Here is a 19,370-nt window from a genome sequence, read left to right as displayed (position 1 = left end):
AGTAAGTCATCCCGTCAGTGCAGTACTGCAGTAACACGGCATGTTTGCCATCAGCATTGTATTCAAACGAATCACGTGGTGTGCCGTTCTCGTTCAAACCCGGGATTCGATCAATAGGGGAGTCCCAATTAAAAAAACACATTGCAAATCATGCAAGTTCAACATTTTCAAACCAATATACTAAAACAGAAATGCTCAGAGATGCAAATGAAGGATAGATATTACTTTTCACTATACACATCTCTGTTGATACTATCCCTCACATTTTCTACTCCCAATTACTCCTGCGTAAAATGGACTAGCCTCTTCATGTTGACATTCAGACTAAAATCACGTGACAGGCTGTTAAAATTGGCTGTTGTATACTCTTTCGCCGGTCTGGAAAAGGTGTTTAATTAACTCACATTCAAGCAACAATGCAGATTTCCCAGTGGGAGTGAGACTATTCGACTCTGCCACTAAAACAATAGGGGTGTTTTTAGCAAAAAACGAATAACCCTGGAATACACACAATATACTGAATTTCGGAACAAATCGTGCATTACTTACAGCAGCAGAATACCACAGAAATATCAGACGAAACATGAAAACACTATATATTGTATTTCAGCTTGAACCCTCTATATTGCAATTCAAGGAATTAACCCCATATGTGCATCCATTTCCCACCTTGGTATCACCCACCCCTGAAAACAAACTCTTAATACCACGCTGAAGCGTTTGGTAATGAAGCGTTTGGTAATAAGTGAATCAGCTTGGGAGAGAATATCGTTCCGACAAGGCTCGTCAGCGCTGAACTTGGTTCCCTCCTAGTATGCGAGGCACCAACGTTTCGTGAAAATCGCAGCCAAGGAGATCAAATTCACCTCTTGAGACAAAGTTTGAAGAAAAACCTTGAGAAAAGTTTACAAAAGCACAACCCATTACATAATTTAGTAATAGTTTTTATTTAATTTGAAACGAAATAACGTAATTAATCTGTGGTCACCTGAACAACACACATGCAAATATGCACTAGTTACAAGGAGCTACTCGCCGAATAGTTTATGGAGCCCTTGGCATGGGTTCCACGCGCACCCGTTGTTTAGTTCCTACTAGTGACTCCTCTCCGGGATGTCCAGATCGCGCTCATGAAACTTCGTTACTATAACGGGGAAGGGTAGTAAAAACTTGAGTGTATGCATGACCAAGATAAGGTAAATATGTGAGTTCACACTGTTTTATTTTTCCGAAAGCAAAGCTGTAACTTTAGACCAAACTCAGACCTAACACACCAGGCCATGTGCCAAGGCCTGGCCTACATATGACAACAGATTTCACGCTGTGCTTATTTGAGAAACAAATATAATATTATTATACAGTCACTGTAACTGCCATTGGTGACAACCGCTAGTAACTAACTCAAAATTATAAGAACACATTGATAACAATCGCCACCAATGACATGATTTCAGCCAAATTGGCCAAAGTTTTTTTTTGTTTTTTTTAGGCAGGCACCAAACTCAGGTGCCAAATAATATCAATGAAAAATACTAAACTTTCTGCAAACCTGATAAAAGAAGTACGACATTAGAATTCCACTATTAATCTCAATATTACTCACTTCCTGTCGTCGATCGTGTCGTTTCGGTGACATTGTACTTTTCAACAGCTTCAACCAGAGGTACAAGTATGACCTGAAAGCAAATATTACAAGTACATTACTTTTTGCACTGAATCTAACCAACCCAGTCGCTGGCATGTCATACAATTCATAGCAATTCTTGTAAATTCGCAAATTCCGATCAGATGAAAAACGAAATACTGTAGAATACTTTTTTTTCGCTTGGAATTTATTTTCGCTATTTTCGCTGAAGGGATGATTCCGTGAAAATAAAATCCAGCGAATATACTTTTTTTCCTATATTTCACATTAAACTCATCAAAAATCAGTGAAAATAAATTCCATACCCTGTCTTCACTATTTAGATAATTAGTTTTTTTTTCTGATCACCATGACTGAAAGAATTATATAGTACTCGCATGATATATTTGACCCTGGATAGTAAATTGGGAAGTCGAATAATGTAATTCAAGTTTACATGATGCTATTTGGTAGTGGAAAATGAAGGTGATATCAAACATTCTGAATTTCCTAAAGGAAATGTATTTATTTCGCACACAAAGAACTATAAACCAAGTAGTCTTCATTGTTTTAGACTTGAATATTAGTAGCTTGAATACTAATTAACTAATTTCATCATGTTTTATGGATATCATAAGAGTTGATTCAACTGGGTTAAAACCTGGTACGAATGTAGTTACTGTTTATGCCGTTGGATATCTGCTACTACTTAGAGGAAATAATCTACATTTGTTAATTAACTAATTTGCAAACTAATTAACTAATTGATCCAATGATATCCTGAATGGGTTAAATATTGGTACAAAGCTATTTTGTGTCCTTGATTGACTAACACTATGGAATTAAGCTGCATATGGTAATTGTCTATTTTGCCAATAATAACCAAGTAAATCAGTTAGAAGTCAATCTATGAACAAACGTGTATGTTCGTTCATAAAACATTAGATAATTTTGAATTGACTTTCTAGAATCTCTAGTTTGTACTTGCAGGTGTTCACTGCATACCTTAGAACCTCAGTATTTTGTAAGGTCTTTATAATTGGAGGATTAATCACCCTTGGATGCGGTATTTTACAATTACATTGACTAACTGAGATGTAACCTTTGTAAAAACCCATTGTAACTAAATACTGAATCTATTATTATGACCAGTTTATTGCAGTTCATTTTGTGTATTTATGTAAGACGTTTATTTCTTTGATATTTTGGTACTTCGAATGACCTTGGTGTATTTCAGTTTCTTCCTATAGTTTGTATAACCTCTATATTAATATTTATTAATATTTCTTCGCTCATATTGTATTAAAAATATTCTCCTCCTATCATATTTCTATTAAAAAACTCGCCAATGTTTTTACTGCAAATACTCTCCTTCTCCCATATTCGTATTGACAATGCTTTCTTACGCCCGTATGTGTACTGGGAAATATTCTCCTTCGCCCATATTGTATTCAAAAAAAAACATTCCTTCTTCCCCATAGTGTACTGAAAATACACTCATTCGTCCACACTGTATTGACAATAATCTTCTAATATATTTGTAATGATATGAAAATATCCCCTTCTCCCATATTGTATTGAAAATACTCCCTTTTGCCCATACTGTATTGAAAATAGTCTCATTCGCCCATATTGTATTGGAAATAGTCTCATTCGCCCATATTGTATTGAAAATAGTCTCATTCGCCCATATTGTATTGAAAATAGTCTCATTCGCCCATATTGTATTGAAAATACTCATTTTTGCCCATATTGTATTGAAAATAGTCTCATTCGCCCATATTGTATTGAAAATAGTCTCATTCGCCCATATTGTATTGAAAATACTCCCTTTTGCCCATATTGTATTGAAAATAGTCTCATTCGCCCATATTGTAATGAAAATAGTCTCATTCGCCCATATTGTATTAAAAATAGTCTCATTCGCCCATATTGTATTGAAAATACTCATTTTTGCCCATATTGTATTGAAAATAGTCTCATTCGCCCATATTGTATTGAAAATAGTCTCATTCGCCCATATTGTATTGAAAATAGTCTCATTCGCCCATATTGTATTGAAAATACTCCCTTTTGCCCATATTGTATTGAAAATAGTCTCATTCGCCCATATTGTATTGAAAATAGTCTCGTTCGCCCATATTGTATTGAAAATACTCATTTTTGCCCATATTGTATTGAAAATAGTCTCATTCGCCCATATTGTATTGAAAATAGTCTCATTCGCCCATATTGTATTGAAAATAGTCTCATTCGCCCATATTGTATTGAAAATACTCCCTTTTGCCCATATTGTATTGAAAATAGTCTCATTCGCCCATATTGTATTGAAAATAGTCTCATTCGCCCATATTGTATTGAAAATAGTCTCATTCGCCCATATTGTATTGAAAATACTCCCTTTTGCCCATATTGTATTGAAAATAGTCTCATTCGCCCATATTGTATTGAAAATAGTCTCATTCGCCCATATTGTATTGCAAATACTCCCTTTTGCTCATATTGTATTGAAAATAGTCCCATTCGCCCATATTGTATTGAAAATAGTCTCATTCGCCCATATTGTATTGAAAATAGTCTCATTCGCCCATATTGTATTGAAAATAGTCTCATTCGCCCATATTGTATTGCAAATACTCCCTTTTGCTCATATTGTATTGAAAATAGTCTCATTCGCCCATATTGTATTGAAAATAGTCTCATTCGCCCATATTGTATTGAAAATAGTCTCATTCGCCCATATTGTATTGAAAATAGTCTCATTCGCCCATATTGTATTGAAAATACTCATTTTTGCCCATATTGTATTGAAAATAGTCTCATTCGCCCATATTGTATTGAAAATAGTCTCATTCGCCCATATTGTATTGAAAATAGTCTCATTCGCCCATATTGTATTGAAAATAGTCTCATTCGCCCATATTGTATTGAAAATAGTCTCATTCGCCCATATTGTATTGAAAATAGTCTCATTCGCCCATATTGTATTGAAAATAGTCTCATTCGCCCATATTGTATTGAAAATAGTCTCATTCGCCCATATTGTATTGAAAATAGTCTCATTCGCCCATATTGTATTGAAAAAAGTCTCATTCGCCCATATTGTATTGAAAATACTCCCTTTTGCCCATATTGTATTGAAAATAGTCTCATTCGCCCATATTGTATTGAAAATAGTCTCATTCGCCCATATTGTATTGCAAATACTCCCTTTTGCTCATATTGTATTGAAAATAGTCTCATTCGCCCATATTGTATTGAAAATAGTCTCATTCGCCCATATTGTATTGAAAATAGTCTCATTCGCCCATATTGTATTGAAAATAGTCTCATTCGCCCATATTGTATTGCAAATACTCCCTTTTGCTCATATTGTATTGAAAATAGTCTCATTCGCCCATATTGTATTGAAAATAGTCTCATTCGCCCATATTGTATTGAAAATAGTCTCATTCGCCCATATTGTATTGAAAATACTCATTTTTGCCCATATTGTATTGAAAATAGTCTCATTCGCCCATATTGTATTGAAAATAGTCTCATTCGCCCATATTGTATTGAAAATAGTCTCATTCGCCCATATTGTATTGAAAATACTCATTTTTGCCCATATTGTATTGAAAATAGTCTCATTCGCCCATATTGTATTGAAAATAGTCTCATTCGCCCATATTGTATTGAAAATAGTCTCATTCGCCCATATTGTATTGAAAATAGTCTCATTCGCCCATATTGTATTGAAAATAGTCTCATTCGCCCATATTGTATTGAAAATAGTCTCATTCGCCCATATTGTATTGAAAATAGTCTCATTCGCCCATATTGTATTGAAAATAGTCTCATTCGCCCATATTGTATTGAAAATAGTCTCATTCGCCCATATTGTATTGAAAATAGTCTCATTCGCCCATATTGTATTGAAAATAGTCTCATTCGCCCATATTGTATTGAAAATAGTCTCATTCGCCCATATTGTATTGAAAATACTCATTTTTGCCCATATTGTATTGAAAATAGTCTCATTCGCCCATATTGTATTGAAAATAGTCTCATTCGCCCATATTGTATTGAAAATAGTCTCATTCGCCCATATTGTATTGAAAATACTCATTTTTGCCCATATTGTATTGAAAATAGTCTCATTCGCCCATATTGTATTGAAAATAGTCTCATTCGCCCATATTGTATTGAAAATACTCATTTTTGCCCATATTGTATTGAAAATAGTCTCATTCGCCCATATTGTATTGAAAATAGTCTCATTCGCCCATATTGTATTGAAAATAGTCTCATTCGCCCATATTGTATTGAAAATACTCATTTTTGCCCATATTGTATTGAAAATAGTCTCATTCGCCCATATTGTATTGAAAATAGTCTCATTCGCCCATATTGTATTGAAAATAGTCTCATTCGCCCATATTGTATTGAAAATAGTCTCATTCGCCCATATTGTATTGAAAATAGTCTCATTCGCCCATATTGTATTGAAAATAGTCTCATTCGCCCATATTGTATTGAAAATACTCATTTTTGCCCATATTGTATTGAAAATAGTCTCATTCGCCCATATTGTATTGAAAATAGTCTCATTCGCCCATATTGTATTGAAAATAGTCTCATTCGCCCATATTGTATTGAAAATAGTCTCATTCGCCCATATTGTATTGAAAATACTCATTTTTGCCCATATTGTATTGAAAATAGTCTCATTCGCCCATATTGTATTGAAAATAGTCTCATTCGCCCATATTGTATTGAAAATAGTCTCATTCGCCCATATTGTATTGAAAATACTCATTTTTGCCCATATTGTATTGAAAATAGTCTCATTCGCCCATATTGTATTGAAAATAGTCTCTTGCATAGTGATTACTGAGTAAGTCTTAGAGGGGACTGCGTTTGGCCCCTGTCACGCGTAGAACTATAGCAGGAATCAGGTGCGTGTATATGACATACAATAGCCAACTAATGGAGCTATGAAAAATGGAACTTGTAGTGAACATAAAACAAATCAAAGAAAGCTTAGAAAGAACTCCCATGTGCTGAGAGTATTGGAGACACATTAAATATAATTCGAAATTACTTAGCTGAAAAGTAATTATGCAAATCAGAAAATTAATATGACCAGATTTGAGTGTAAAACTAATGAGGTCTGCGCAATGTAACAGAAAATCCATGTCTCCAAGTTTAATTGAAATGTGATTAGAACCAAAAAATTATGAATTATTATGCTTATTAGGGAATTAATATGAACAGATTTTTACCCCAAACTAATTAGGTTTGTACATTGTCCTAGAGCATCTTTGTACTAAGTTTCATTGAAATGGAATAATTAGTACCGTGAAAACTCCAAAACTTCGACCCCTCTAAAAAATCGACCGCCTATTTATTTGCCGGGTTTCGGTGTTTTATTTACCTCTAAATTTTCGACTCCACTAAAAATTGCCGACTCATTCTTATTCGAAAATTGCGACCAGTTTTAGTTTTCCCCCAAACGAAAAAAAAACCGATGTGAGCGTTCAAACGGGACCTTCCTCAAAGGCATGAATCCGGGTTTCTGATTGACTGAGAGATTTTTATTTTATTGGTAACGAAAATATATTCTAAACAAGTAACCTGTAGAATGCTGTGCGGGTAATATTTTTATATTGATTTTTGCTGCATTTGCAGCAAATAGTTACCAAACAATGAGAAATCTATTGGATTAAATATACCTCTCAGGTGGCTTCACATGCATAGTTCAAGCCTGCCTAACCGGTGCTTATACCAGGATTTAGTTACAGCTTCATGTTCCCAGTAATCGCAAGAAATTGACATGACAATAGAAATTCATGAAAGACTGGCACTCCCATGCAATTAACAGCGAGTTAAATTCTTGGGATTGAAACATATATTTTGAAGTCACTGATGTAGGCAATGAATAACTTAAAGTTGACATAAAGACGAGGTAGTTTATGATTTAATCAGTGCTCAACTAGAGGCTGAAATTATAATTAATTTGTTTATTTCAATTTCTCCTGAAGTCAAATAGAATACACTGGTGAAACACGATAGTACCCATGGGCGAAAGGATGTTTTGGGGTGTAGTTTACATTGTGTATGGAGTGGTAGGGTCGGGTGTAATTTGTTCATTTCCAACTCTTATGAAGTCACGTAGAATTTCACTTAATTTATTTTTGCTGACATGTTTTCAAGCATTACATGTGAATCCAATTTTCACTGTGCTGTGTCTCAATAGAGTGTGAGGGAAATGGCATTTTCACTGGAAAATGTTTTCAGGGGGAAAATGTTTTCAGTGATAATGAAGTATTATGACAGAACCCCATACCCTCCCCGTGGCTTTCATTGCGTATGGAAGTTATTTTCACGAGTGATGCGGTGTATCCTGCTGCCGTACTTTCACGAGCGAAGCCACTGGGAGTGTATGGGGTTCTGTTATTATTACATATGTCCCATATTTGATTATTTCATATTAAAGAAAGAACCTGCAACAAATCGGGATAGAAATTTAGGTCGGGGAACCCAATTGCCCATTAATATGCTCCAAGACAGTGCTGCGACCTAGCAACGCGTGTCAGTGTAGAACGCGTGTCACTGTACGTGTGAAAATAAAATAATCAGACGTCTAAACTTGAGTCATTGTCCGAATAAATACTGCTCAAATTGACTAAGTGTTCAAAACGTCATAAAAAAGACGCCGCCGACGATGCGCGTCGCACAATCTTTTTGCTAGCTGTCAAACAACTTGTCAAGTCAAAACATCTACGCGCCAAAGTGAAAAGGCTGATTTTACTGCGGGTCCAGGCTGCGGGTGGATGTTCAGAGAGCCCTTCAAGATTGATAAAACTCAGTTTCCAGGTGGTCAACATACATTAAGTTCTCCCAATCCTAGTATTCTATGTGATGTACATCTAACATGCCAAAAATGAACGATTGGTGAACGATTTGAACCTGACAAAAATAGCAGAAAGAAATGTGTTTACAAAATAAAAATAGTGATTACTTGATTTAGATACCAGGAAGGGGAGGGGGTAAAAGAAAAGTTATATAACATTTTATTATTCAATAATTTATTAAAATACACAAGTTTGTCCAATTCCCTGTGATACAACACCTCAGACATAGTTCATTGTACTCGGTTTGAGTGTGGGTACAAAGTTACTATTTGAATTTTTTATATCTTTTTTCATTAATGAGAAATTTGACCCCAAAGTTAGAGTAACTGTTCACCAGGAATGGCTTTTTAACTCTTCTGTGATTTTTTTTGGCTTGGCTGATTTTGTTCAAACTTGATAGGCAGATCGTACCATCACTAATTGGAAAAACAATCCTGACCCACCGCTACCATGGCAACAGCCAAAATCTGTTTTTTGAATACTTTTGCCCCAAATTTATTACCTCCTACCAGTCTTGTAATAGCAGTGGCCAAATGATCATGCCTTTTATTCTGGCTACGTTGCGCACTGGTAAGAGATCACTGGCGCCGACATTGTTACACTGTCAACGTAATCCCAATTGAACTTTGAATAAAATCTAAATGCTGCCTCCAATCTAGAAAATACTATCGCAAAACGGTTGGAAATAATACATTTAACGGCTGAATACGTCTTAGCAATAAAATAAAGTGACTTCTAAAGACTGAATGTTATTTTGCGAACCTCGTATAAGGTGCCTGGTTTTAGTTATAAACCGACGTTAGCTTCACGTTCATGTCCTACCATGGTAACAGCCGAAAACATATTGCTTGTTTTTTACCGGCTTGTTTTCATTGGCAACCGAAGTATTTTTATTTTGTAAATAAATGTTCGTCTGCTATTTTTATCCAGTTTAGCAAAATTTTTTGCATATTAGGTGTACATCACATGGAATACTACGAGATTGACAGAACTTGGTGTATGTTGACTGAGGTTTATCATAGTACGAAGTACCAGGAGGTTTCTGCTGGCGACGTTGCGGCGTTACCCAGTTCCAAATAAAGATTACCAACGCCAGATGAGCAACATTTTAACCGGTAATCAAGATTCATTCAATCCACGGCTAGCAAGCAACATCAGAAGCGAAGTTGTAGCATGCAGTACTAGTAAGTCATCCCGTCAGTGGAGTACCACAGTAGCACGGCATGCTTGCCTTCAGCATTGTATTCAAATGAATCACGTGGTGTGTCGTTCTCGTTCAAACCCGGAATTCGATCAATAGGGGAGTTTCAGTAAAAAAAAACACATTGCAAATCATGCAAGTTCAACATTTTCAAACCAATATACTAAAACAGGAATGCTCAGAGTGCAAAAGTATGATAGTTATTACTTTCCAGTATACACATCTCTGTTAATACTATCCCTCACATATTCTACTCCCAATTACTCCTGCGTATAATGGACTAGCCTTTTCATGTTGACATTCAGACTAAAATCATGTGACAGGCTGTTAAAATTGGCTGTTGCATACTCTTTCGCCGGTCTGGGAAATGTGTTTAATTAGCTCTCATTCAAGCAACAATGCAGATTTTCCAGTGGGAGTGAAACTATTCGACTCTGCCATTAAAAAATAGGGGTGTTTTCAGCAAAAAACGAATAACCCTGGAATGCACACAAAATACTGAATTTCGGAACAAATCGTGCATTACTTACAGCAGCAGAATACCACAGAAATATCAGACGAAACATGAAAACACTATATATTGTATTTCGGCCTGAACCCTCTATATTGCAATTCAAGGAATTAACCCCTTATGTGCATCCATTTCCCACCTTGGTATCACCCACCCCTGAAAACAAACTCTTAATACCACGCTGAAGCGTTTGGTAATAAACGAAGTTTCAAATAAAAACGAACACAAAAACCTCGGCATGCTGCGTTTCTGAATTGTTGATTATTACTGTACTCAGTAGTGATTATAATAATGTACACAAAATAAATTTGTTGAATGGTTATGAAATACAAATAAAAGTCAACTTAGTTTCATCGTAAGCGAATGATTCCGGTCTCGTATAAACGTTTGATGCTGTAGGATATCCGCCATGTTCTCTTAGGTCAAATAGGTCAAATCGCTAATTAACCAATCAAAAAGCTGGATGATGCCAACGTGTTCAAATTACCATAGCTTATTTAAATATGTTAATGTTATTGAACGCAATGCGGAAGAGATTGATGTTGTAGTACGATATTTTGGCTTGGATTTTGATGCGAAAACGGCATGATTTTTTTAAATAAAAAAATTAGTTGTTTTTAAAAAATAAACTGGTCATCTGAAGAATAATTTAACATTGTTCACAGTGATAACAGCTCATTCTCGAAAGGAAGCTTACCCGCTCACGCTAGTCACGATAAAAGGGCGAATTTACGGCAGAATTTGGTCCCTCAAATAAGGGACACGTGAGCTTTGATTCTAACCGGATACATTGCACTGGGTCGAGGAGATCGTTTGCTAAACTTCCATGTATCTTTTGTCCAATGGGTACCTGTACTTCGAACATTCGCAAGTTTTCCTAGGTAGTGCGAGACAGCTTTGTCTTTTGACCTATTAGTTTTGTGCTGACCTCTTCTCCGCGTCTTGATGTTTTGTTTTGCTTGTCATAATACTCACTGATTGATGACTTTGTTTAGATTTTGAGTTACAACTCGGCCACGACCTTTGCTTTTACCGTGAAACATGAGGAAGTTTACGTCAATTGACGGACATTGCATTTTTTAAAAACTAATGAAGCACACTGTCTATCATCCCCATTTTTTTTTGCTGATTTCTATTCTGAAAAATTCGACCGTCCGAAAATGCACCTTAATTTTGACTCTAAAAACATGTCACATTTCTAACACCAATTATTTAAAACCGGTCGAAATTTTGGAGTTTTTACGGTGCTTTAGATATCAGTGTGAAAGCTTAAAATTGGTTAATTATGCAAATTAGGTAATTAATATGTACAGATTTTAACCCACAATTATTCAGGTCTGTCTATTGTCCTACAGCATCCATGTACATTCATTGATATGTGATGTATAGTACCTGAGATATCAGTGTGAAAGTTGGTTAATTATGCAAATTAGGTGATTAATATGCACAAATATTTACCGGAAACTAATTGGGTCTGCATAATTCTAGATTCATTGAAATGTGATGATTAGTACTTTAGATATCAGTAGAAAAGCTGAAAATTAATTATGCAAATTAGGTAATTAATATGCACAATTATTTACCCTAAAACTAATCAGGTCTCTGCATAGTCTTAAAGGATCTATGTACCAAGTTTCATTGAAATGCGATGATTAGTACTTGAGATACCCGTGGAAAAGCTGAAAATTAACTAATTATGCAAATTAGGTGATTAATATGCACAAATATTTATCGAAAACAATCAATCTCTGCATAGTCCTTGAGTATGTAAGTACCAAGTTTCATTGAAATGTAATGCTAACTACTTATATCAAATGCTGAAAATTAATTAATTATGCAAATTAGGTAATTAATATGTACTGATATTACCATAAAAACTATCAGGTCTGTGCAGTGTCGTATGACATCTATGTACCAAGTTTCATTGAAATGTGATGATTAGTACTTGAGATATCAGTGGAAAAACCGAAAATTGACTAATCATTATGCAAATTAGGAATTAGTATCCACGGATTATTACCAAAAACTAATCAAAACCTAGCATTAGTTCAGAGCATCTATGTACCAAGTTTCATCGAAATCCAATGAGTGGTTGTTTAGATATCAGTGCAACAGTCATGGAACCACTAAAAAATAGCTAATTATCATGCAAATTAGGTAATTAATATGCACGGATTTTTACCAAAAATTAATCAAATCTGCGCATATGTTCAGAGCATCTATGTACCAAGTTTCATCAAAATCCAATGAGTGGTTCTTTAGATATCAGTGGAACAGTCATAGAACAGCTAAAAATTAGCTAATTATCATGCAAATTAGGTAATTAACGAGCATGGATTTTTACCAAAACCTAATCAAATCTGCGCATTGGCCCAGAGCATCTATGCACCAAGTTTCATCAAAAACCGATGTATGGTTCTTGAGATAGCAGTGGAACAGTCGGACACACATACACACACACACACATACACACATACACACATACACACATACACACACACATACAGACACACTAACTGCAAAGACTCCCATTTTGTGCTTCGCACATGGGAGTCAAAAAGTGTTGTTTTTTTAATGCTGGCAACAGAATTCTAAAAAGTCAAAATTTCTCAATAAATAACCAAAATATTCACAACAAATGAAAAATTGAATGTGCTTTCGATGAAGCAGTTAAGAGTAATTCTAGTTGGATAAAACATAGAATATATGATCAAATATCTAATGTTAAAATAAAACACACAAAAGAATATACAAAATTATGGAAAGAATACTTAAATTCTCCTCACAGTAAAAATGGTAAAGATGGCAATAGAATGATAACATATAAATTGTTCAAATCGCATTGGACATACTTACATACTTAACTGAAATTACAAAATGTCATACAAATTCAGTTGAAGACGAACAACATTTTCTTGTAGACTGAATTTTTCGACAAAGAAAGAGGGGAGCTGTTTCAAAAATAGGAATTAAAAATAAACTAAATAAAAAAGACAATTTCATTAAAATACTGACATGATTTATACTTACTAAACAAAGCAAAACGAGAATCGCGTATATGAAAACTATCACAATAGGAAAATCCTGTAATTAATATTTATTTTTTTCCTATTAAGCTTTTAACATTTTTTAATTTTATTTTTAATATTATCATAGTTTGGTTTACTTAGCTACTGTAATTTGTTATGATTTGTATTTTATTTTATTTTATTTTATTTTATTTTATTTACCATACTGCGCCCTCTGATGGCATATTAGTGTAATACAGTTATTATTATTAATATATTTGAACCACATTCATAATGTGGTAGTTGAGTTTAAAAACGTTCACCGACCATTTAGGATAATTCTGAAAACTATCTACAATAACGTTTGCATCCAGATTGAAGGCATGTTTAACAACATATCATCGTCACTATTGGTTACTGATGTAGCACATACATGTGGAACAATGGGTCAAAGGTAGCATTAAGAGGTCAGGGTAAATTTTGATTAATGTCAGAATCGGTTTAAGGTCAAATACTAAAATCCTCTGTTCACTAATTAGATTATGTCACCATATAATAATCATTTATTGGGAATGTGAACTTGGAATCTGTATTTGTATATTCGGCAGTAGTACAATTACTATATAATATATAATAACGCTGCATATGCAATGGTACAATGAAATAGCTGACTAGTCAATCAGTATCAGTAGAAGACGAATATAAATCAAACAAAATACACGAGAATACACGCTATTGCGTCGAGTATGAATCAGCGAACTGTTAGCAAACGCCGGTCGGTGGCCGGATCAGTGCCTTGTCTGCCATGGCCTGACCGGCGATGGGCAAGACGGTAACACTACATTCAAAGTGTGTCTATATTTTACATCGAAATTAAATTCGTTGTGAGCGTTTACTGCTTTAAATTTATACCTTCGAACGAATCAACTTTTCTGTAAAATAATTCCATATTTGACTGTGAGTGTTTTTTTAAATGTATTTTCTGCTACAGAAATGCTCCCAATTATAGAACACTCTCACGTATCGCCAAATCACGCACAACCTTGTATTGCTGGCAACTTTCTCTTCCTTAGAAAAAGTGAAAATTTACCCAAAAAGTTACATTCGTAAGCTCAGCCTTGGAACTGACCCACTACGGCCATTCTGATACACATAGTAAAAATCTTTATGAATATTTGCTTTTTTTTACTTGACGTTATTCAGTTTTTTATATATCGTATCTCGGTCTTTGTAACTATTTTTCTATTAGAAGTGCTTGAAAGGGCAAATATTTGATTCAACCATGCACTTCTAAAATCAAACTAATACAAAAATACTGAACTGCAGAATGTTATATAATACATATTAATAGTCTTAGTATTGTATTCCACCATGACAGAACGAAATTATTGAACTTTGTTTTATACCCTCACATCGGATTTCAGCTATATGTACCGAGAGCCAATCAGAACACTTTAATTTCAACCACTCACACCCTGGTCGCATTTCACGATTTTTTCGAGAGCTAGCCTTATGTATGCGTTTTCATTTATTTTCGGATTCCGGCGATAAAGGTTGTGAATTTGATTACTATTAGTTATGTACCGGTTGCCTCTGTAAAAACCCCCAACTATCTCTATATATCTACATCAAATCATTGTACGTCTTTCTATCATCAATAAATGCCTTTAGCGTGTAGCAGTTTCAACTTGACCACAAACTGCTTTCCGACATCAGAGCAGCTCATAAAATCAATTTGGTAAGATAGCAAGAAAGTTACTTTGGGATAATCGTTTACACGCCTAAAAAATGCGAAGTACATAACGAATACAATGAATTGAATAAATATACAGTTTTACAAACAATTGTTACTTGTATTTCATTACATTGTACTTGCACATTTCGAAATTGGTATTAACATTTTCAAAATTCGAAGATTAATTACAGAATAGATAAAACATCGTTACATCGAATACCCGGTGACACCGATATCTCCTCAATCTGTTGGCTTTAAAGTTCGTTCTGCCATCCGCTTCGAAGAACGAAGTGTGAGAATATAAAACATTACATCATAAGAAAATAGTTAGATCAGTTGATTTTTGTACTGCAATGTCAGAACAAATTTCGAACCAACGTATCGATCGCTATTGCGTCGAGTATGAATCAGCGAACTGTTAGCAAACGCCGGTCGGTGGCCGGATCAGTGCCTTGTCTGCCACGGCCTGACCGGCGATGGGCAAGACGGTAACACTACATTCAAAGTGTGTCTATATTTTACATCGAAATTAAATTGTATCGGTAATTACTCACAAAATCTACCATATTTGCATACAAATAGATAAACTGTCCCTAAATCATCATCTCCGACTAGTTTCTCAGCACACTAACACCACAATTTGTCTTCTTGATAAATCGCGCTAGTCGGACACATTTTTCAGAAAGGCGCTCTGCGATTGGTCTACAAAACTTTTCGAAAACTAGTCTAGTTGCACAAGATTTCTAATTTCCGAGATACGATATATACAAAACGTAATAATGGCAACTAAAACCAAAGAATATTCATAAATAAACAAAAATAACTATATAAATTGAAAATTGAAAAATAAAATAACATTAAAGCCAATACCTACGTCGGATTTTAATCAGGTTGATTAACACTATATCGTAATAAGATTTCAAAATCTAGCTCAATAGCTATGTCGTTTTGAAATCAATTGAAGGTTTTTGCTTTTCCGAATGTTTTGTAATTTGTCTAAGTGTGCAACTGAATGTTTGAATCCCAAATGCATCATGTAACTAGATACGTCATCACATAGCATTCAAACATAGTAACTTTCGTGTTGAAATTGGCCACAAGAGCCATGGTCATTAAGATTAATGCTATATGTCAATTTAAAAGGGAATGTGAGGAATGCATTACAACTGTTTGGATGCAAATTCTCATTTCAGTCAAAAGAGACAGTATGTTTTTAATGGTGAACAATGTAGATAATTTTACTACTATGATGGTAAGCATGAAAAAGCAACACTGAAATTTACCCGCAACATTTATACATACGGTTGAGTGCATCAGCTGGCAGTCAGTGATTGATAGCAAAGAGATTGGCAGTTAGTTGTAACACGCTGTGGAAACTCTGGAACTTTTTTTTTATTGCGAACACATAAAAATCCCCAGGAGTAATTAAAATGGTTACATAACAAAAACAAAATAAAGAAACAATATCATAAACACATAAAAACGGAGTAAACCGTATCAAATGCATGAATATATAAATCGAGATGTTCTATCCATATTGATTTGATAAATCATTAAAAATAGAATTGTCATTCGAGAGGTTAGTGAAATTGGTAAAATTTGTCATGCCAACTTCATATAGTCATTTTCTTTTATAATTGTAAAACGGGCATATCATGATAAATATCACATGTATGTTCGATTAAGTGGTCAGATCGATGCATGCATTTTTTCTACTTTTTTTTTTTATCTTGAATGCCGTCCTGCATCGATCTTTTAAATCATGGTTACTTACTCAATAGCGACGACATGATTCATTTAAATTAAATAATTTTCTAGTTTAGCATTTTAAAATTTTCTGAAGGCTATAAGTTTATTTTCATTAATCTCATCTAATTTATCATTCCAAAAATAAATGAATTGTTCTTTTAATTTGGTATGTCACAAATATGCACAGTGGGAATTATTGTAACAAATTCTATTTCTGTCGTTTATATCTCTGCATGTCACAAACTGACCAAACAACCGACCAACTAACCGATCAATTAACTGAATATGGGGAACACAAGATTTGCTCATTGTAAATTTAAGTAAAAGTAATTGGCACTTCTTAGATGGACTTAATTTGAGGTGTTAACTTGGCCAGCCCCATGAAATCAGCCGTGTTGGCATGTGGCGGCGCTATCTAGGTGTATTGGTTTCAACGTTTCCAGTTCATAATATGTTCTACTGGCATCATTGGGTCATATTTGTGGATATGGACGGGCAATCACATCTAAGTGTTTGAATTATTGCTCAGAAATGTGCATGAGGAATTCTGTGAAGTCTGTAGTGACTATGTGCTGAGTGTGGTGAAATGAGCTACCTCGACAAAAGGAGTGGTCTAATGGTGGGTGTATGTATGAATTAAAGGCACCAAACTGAGCGACCAAACGGTGAATACGACACTAAAACAATTAGTACGAACTAAATGCCAAGGAAACTACATGAACAATCGTTAGCGTGAGAATATCTGAGTTACACCGATTTGGAAGTCTTCGGAATCTACGATAGGTGAAGGGCGACGCATGATGTCATTGGGAGTGCGGTGATTGGCAGATAGCTACGCTGTGTTAAAACACCAGTGATCTGTGGCTGACGCGCTGATGGAGTGGGTTGGATTGTTACTGAGTATTCAGTCATTTGGGTTACTGGACAACATTTACCCGTGTTTCAGAATGGATATGTGTATGTCATACACTGAAATGGTTATATTTGCCTCACCCATCACGAGCAATTCAGTAGAACTATGAGCTATATAACATTATTGCATGGTGTGATAGCATGTTGTCAATTTAATCATTGTTGATCAGTTACCAATCTGTGTTTGCGATGCCGTTCAGGCAGTAGGCGCCGGTCGATGCGATCTCTGTACGAGGTGGGCGTACTTGCCGCCAGGTATGGGGGATATGTTGTACTCTGGTCAAATCCCCAACCCATTTTAGACCAATTTTACCCTAAAATGTTGATTTCCATGCTTAAAATATTCTATTTTAGCAGTTCCTGTTTAGACTACTTAGAAGAGATTGTAGTATTGGTTTAAACTGTTGTTTTCATTCAAGATCCATAGTTTTTGCATATGAGCATCACATTATTTTTACCAAAAACATTGTAAAACGATACCCTAAAGAGCTGTACTGACTTTGTCCACACTTTGTTTGGTAATCTCGAACTTAAAAACTGTATCTTTTATTTACCGATTAAAATCTGTTTTATCTGTCTTAGTTTGAATGAAATGATCCGTTATCCATGTGACTCAGCAGTAGCCTCACTGATGTGATCTGGTAGAAATTTAGTAATTTGATCAGGAATAAATGGCTGTGGCAATCAAATTAAACACTTATACGACTTGTCAATATACCACTTATTTAGATGAATTAAATTATGATTAATAACAACTAAAGACGACTTACATCGGGATCAGGTACAGTGTCATTTGATACATCCTCTCTTTCTTGCAGGTTCGCAGGATGTGCACAAGTCAGGAATGAACTGGACAGAAACACCACAACTACAGATAAAACGACTTTTTCCATGATGAACACAATGAAGTCCCTATCGGATCCTCTACAATACAAAACTAACTGTTTTACAGACGATCGCATTAGACGCAATGCGTTTCGAATGAGCACTTTTCGCGACAGGATGGGGTGAGATTACAGTGCTTGGACAATAGACAACTAAGAATTAAAATCATGTAATAAACACGCGCGGTAAAATCCGGCATGTGTTGTCAGAAATTTGTAAAAATAACAATCTGTCTATTGGTTTGCATAATCATGAGGTGAATCACGACACTAACTATTACGTTGAGTTAGGTAAATCGAATGAAAAAATGTCTAAATATGTCGGCACTGTGAACAAAGTGGGTAAAAATATATATGTAGGTACGTAGGTAGGTAATAATATATTATAAAAGCTTGCGACTTTTGGAGATAACATTATTTTGAAATTTTATAAAGTTCACATGTATTGATACGTTATGCTGCTGATGGTGAAGTGTGGAGACATATATTGAACAAATGTGATGAACGATTAATCATTTGATATATTAGTAGCACTGTTTGAATTTGTATTGGTATTAGTAGGGGTATTAATTTATTTATGATTGGACACAATGCTATTAACTAGGGTAAGTCATACTTGATTTAAGGTCGGTTATATTGATCTAGAATTTGAAAGATTTGGTTTAAAATTGGTATCATTTAGTCTATAATTGAAAACATTCAGTCATAATTTCACAGGGAACTTCTTTCAAGCAATATAAGCATTATAGGTTCACAACATTAAAACATCTTCCCTAGCCAATCACATTTTACTCTGTCACCTATTCATCTGCCTATAACAATTTTAATTTATTTTTATTTATAACAC

At 34.7% G+C, this 19,370-nt stretch overlaps 1 protein-coding gene across 1 annotated transcript in view; it reads right to left on the bottom strand.

Annotated features, from left to right (window-relative positions):
• The window catches only part of LOC102802146 (uncharacterized), a 35,912-nt gene extending 17,281 nt beyond the window's left edge, over positions 1-18,631 (bottom strand). Inside the window, exons 1-2 of the mRNA XM_085502120.1 lie at positions 18,410-18,631; positions 1,604-1,676 (exon numbers count right to left, since the gene is read on the bottom strand). Coding sequence (XP_085358246.1) covers positions 1,604-1,676; positions 18,410-18,601 — 265 coding nt within the window. The 5' untranslated portion in view covers positions 18,602-18,631. The remainder of the gene's footprint in view (positions 1-1,603; positions 1,677-18,409) is intronic.
• Between the last annotated feature and the right edge of the window lie 739 nt (positions 18,632-19,370).

The sequence above is a fragment of the Saccoglossus kowalevskii genome, chromosome 8 (genome assembly GCF_978046115.1).
Source record: "Saccoglossus kowalevskii chromosome 8, keSacKowa6.1, whole genome shotgun sequence".
Taxonomy (NCBI): domain Eukaryota; kingdom Metazoa; phylum Hemichordata; class Enteropneusta; family Harrimaniidae; genus Saccoglossus; species Saccoglossus kowalevskii.
This window is presented reverse-complemented; position numbering and strand designations above follow the sequence as displayed.